The sequence below is a fragment of the Uranotaenia lowii genome, chromosome 3 (genome assembly GCF_029784155.1).
Source record: "Uranotaenia lowii strain MFRU-FL chromosome 3, ASM2978415v1, whole genome shotgun sequence".
Lineage (NCBI taxonomy): Eukaryota > Metazoa > Arthropoda > Insecta > Diptera > Culicidae > Uranotaenia > Uranotaenia lowii.
Window position 1 is genome coordinate 118,091,270 of NC_073693.1, and position 3,328 is coordinate 118,094,597.

Below are 3,328 nucleotides of genomic sequence, written 5' to 3' on the forward strand. Positions count from 1 at the left end.
TCAAACATTTGTTTCAAAAATAGCAGCTTGTAAAAATTGAAATTCATTTTTATAACGAGTAAGCTTTAAGTTGTTCTGAGTTAAAAATTTCAATTAAAATTATACATTTCAACAATTTCCAAACTACAAAAAAAATTATTGGTTATATGCTCTTTAATGATGATCTTAAGCGAAATTCGGACTGTGGACGCCGCGTTTAAGTAGATATAGAATTTTTGGTTGCTTGGGAATCGATTTCTTGGATATGAAAATACGAGAAAAAAAATATCAGTCCGTACTTTATTTTTCATTGGATTTTCAATTCGCCAGGTCAACGGGAGTATTCATAGCTATTTTTTGTATTCATAACTGATGATGATGATTATTTTACTTACTTGCTTGAACATTCGATAGTTACCCTATAACTATGAAACATACCCACAAAGTTGGTCATCGCGTGTTGTTTTCCCATGCATACCAAAGTAAAAAAAAAGCTGACAGCAAAGAATCAGTTCAATGGATTTTAATTTTCAGACAAAACGTAAGAACAGGGATTTTTATTTAAGCGCCCACACACCGCACACAACCGTATGACCGCATTATTGTCCAAATTGTCAGATGAGTGTCGAGGAATAAAAAGTGGGTAGGGGTTTCTTGTTGTTCATTTAGGTCAATTTTTGGAGGTGAAACTCCCTTGTCCCATTTTGCAGTTTAAGGTTGCACCGATGTACACACTAAATCATTTAATCATGCTGTCAAGTCAATGAAATAATTTTAAATTTTATCGCCTTTTTTCAGTTTACTAGAATTGATCGAAATAATTTTGCATTTGGTATTTCAAATCTGTGATCTGCTCATCAAGGACATCATTCAACTAAGTGTGTAAAACTGCCCACCGCGTTTTTCATCAGATGGATCATTTTTATTTGATTTATGTGTTATGAAAATTAAATGGGTGTCACTTTGCCAACAAAATTTATGCCGGCTTCTCGAAACGCAGTGAGTGCGAAACGTGAGTTTTTTTGTTTAATTTTTATGTTGATACTTTCATCGATTGTATCTTGCAGCTGGGGATATTCGGGGGTTTAATCATTCATGAATGAATTCAAGAATCTCCAGTCAAAGATACCAAGCTCCAGATTTGTTAGGCTCATAGTTTCTTTCTAATTTTAAGAAAGAAAACTGTTTTTTCCTGGTTTCTGTATTTTACGGAGTGTGAAATATATCTATAAATGAAATAAACCAACTTTAAAAAACAACCCTAAATTGACAATTTGATATACCTACGCTGATTTATCATGTTTTTTCCTCAAAGCTTCCTGAACTTGGGGAAAAGTGGTTGACAACACAGCCTCCAGGCAGCAGGCGCGGTCCTATGGGGGGGGGGGGTGATCGGGGTGATCCCCAAGCGACAAAAAACCGTTACAAAATATTCGTAAATGCTCGAATTTCTATAAAAACTTTGAACTTCCCCTAGTAGATGTGCTGTTGAATTTTCAAAAAATTTCCACTCTGTGGGGGTGTTTAATCAACGAAAAAGTTTGTTTATAACTCAAAGGCTCAAGATTGAAGAAAAGTCGGTCTACCAAACTCAAGCAGCTGTAACTTGCAATTCCCTGGACCGAATTATACCAATCAACTTCTTACTTAGAGTGTTGACTTTGAATTTGCTAGCCATTTATCCACTTAACATTTGAGCTAGGTAATGAAATGTAAGGACATTTATATCATATGCCTAAATTAACATGAGCAAATTGTGATAAATTTTGTATTTGTTTCAAAATCTGAGCTTCTTAATTCTTCATTATGTTTTGAATTTTAGTGGAATGAGAAATTTGAAAAAGTCAAATTTTTTTTTTTATTCAAATTAAGTTTATTAGGCCATTTACTTTTTAATCAAAGTTTTAGCGGGCCGAGGGTCAGGGGTTTTCTTAAGACTAGGGGGAGGTTGGAAGGGGTAAGGAGAAGGAAGGGGGCGTTGGGAAGGAATTGGAGTTTTTAATAACAACTGTTCCCTTGATCGGGTACTGGGGGATCCTTTTGTATTACTACGATCGTCTGCCTCATCCGACGATTGAGATGGTGAGGGTTGCGGGGTAATTCGTTTCCGAGGAGGTGAGGCTGGTTTGAGATTTGCTGTTTGTGAATTTGTCCGTTTCTGTTGTGTTGGCTGCTGCTGTTGGTTTTTTTCTTCGGTCTGTTGTTTCTCGGCTGATGGTTGAGATTTTCTATTGTCCTTTGTTTTAGGTTGGTGATCGTCCGTCGTCTTAACAATGCTGGCGAATGTTGGTTGTTTGCTGTTGGTTTGCTGGATCAGTTTTCGGGCGGCTGCAATCGGGATGTACTTTTCGGTGCTAATTTTGAGTGCTGCTGTTTCGGCTAGCCAGATTGGACATGCTCGGTTAATGGGTGAATGGCCTTCTTGTTCACAATTTCCGCAGAATGGGTGATTCTTGCAGTCCTCGCTGTTATGGTTTTGTGAGCTACACTTACTGCATGAAAGAGGGCTGGTGCAATTCTTTTTCGTGTGTCCGTACTTCAAACAGTTCCTACACAATAGGGGCAACGGGTAGTACAGCCGAGTTCGCACTCGGAGAAATCCAAAGTGAATGAATTCCGGAATGACGGTACTACTGATAGTTAGTATCAGTGTAGATGTACCAATTATTCCAGTGGGCGTTTTTTTGGTTATTCTGCGCACGTCAATCACTTTTTGGGGCGACAACTCATCCAACAACACTCTTTCTTCCATTTCCAGGGCTTCGTGGCAAGTAACAACACATTTGCGTTTGTTTAAACTGGGATGGCGTCCGATGATGATCGGAGTGCCATCAGTCAAACAAGTTAATTTTGCCAATTCTTTAACCTGGTCTTTACTTCTACACTTCAGCACATACCACTCATGTTTTTTCTCGAAGAACGCGCCGTCAATTTTCCCTCCCGCTTTCTGCTCAACGGATCGCCCAATCAAAAATGGGTTTTGTGGAAGTTTATGTCCATCTGCAGCTTTCAGGGTCAAGTAATATAATCGTCCGTGCAGGTTCTGTGGATCCATCCATGTTGGTATTGTCCTATCGGGGGGTTCACCCGGCGACGGACTCATCGCGCCACTTTCACTTTATTCTTTTAGTTCGAAAAACAATAGCCTTTGTCTAGCGAGGACCGAACACAAAATGCGACCGGCCTCGTTGGAGGCTGAGAAGGAACTCGAAAAAGTCAAATAGAGGAGTAAATATTGTTATAACACTGAAATACTTGAATATTTTTTTTTTTCTTCTGAAGTCATACATTGATTGCCTTTACCATGCAGTTTCTTTTTTATTCGATCAGATAGGAGAAAACAATAAAA

At 38.5% G+C, this 3,328-nt stretch overlaps 1 protein-coding gene across 1 annotated transcript; it reads right to left on the reverse strand.

Moving 5' to 3' along the window:
- Window positions 1–1,864: 1,864 nt before the first annotated feature.
- LOC129752548 (uncharacterized) lies at window positions 1,865–3,082 on the reverse strand. The gene has a single exon (XM_055748321.1). The coding sequence runs from the start codon at window positions 3,080–3,082 to the stop codon at window positions 1,865–1,867; it is 1,218 nt and encodes a 405-aa protein (XP_055604296.1).
- Window positions 3,083–3,328: the final 246 nt, after the last annotated feature.

Excerpts from the sequence above, each read along its gene's own strand:
- LOC129752548 (XM_055748321.1), bottom strand. The coding sequence starts at position 3,082 with ATGAGTCCGTCGCCGGGTGAACCCCCCGATAGGACAATACCAACATGG.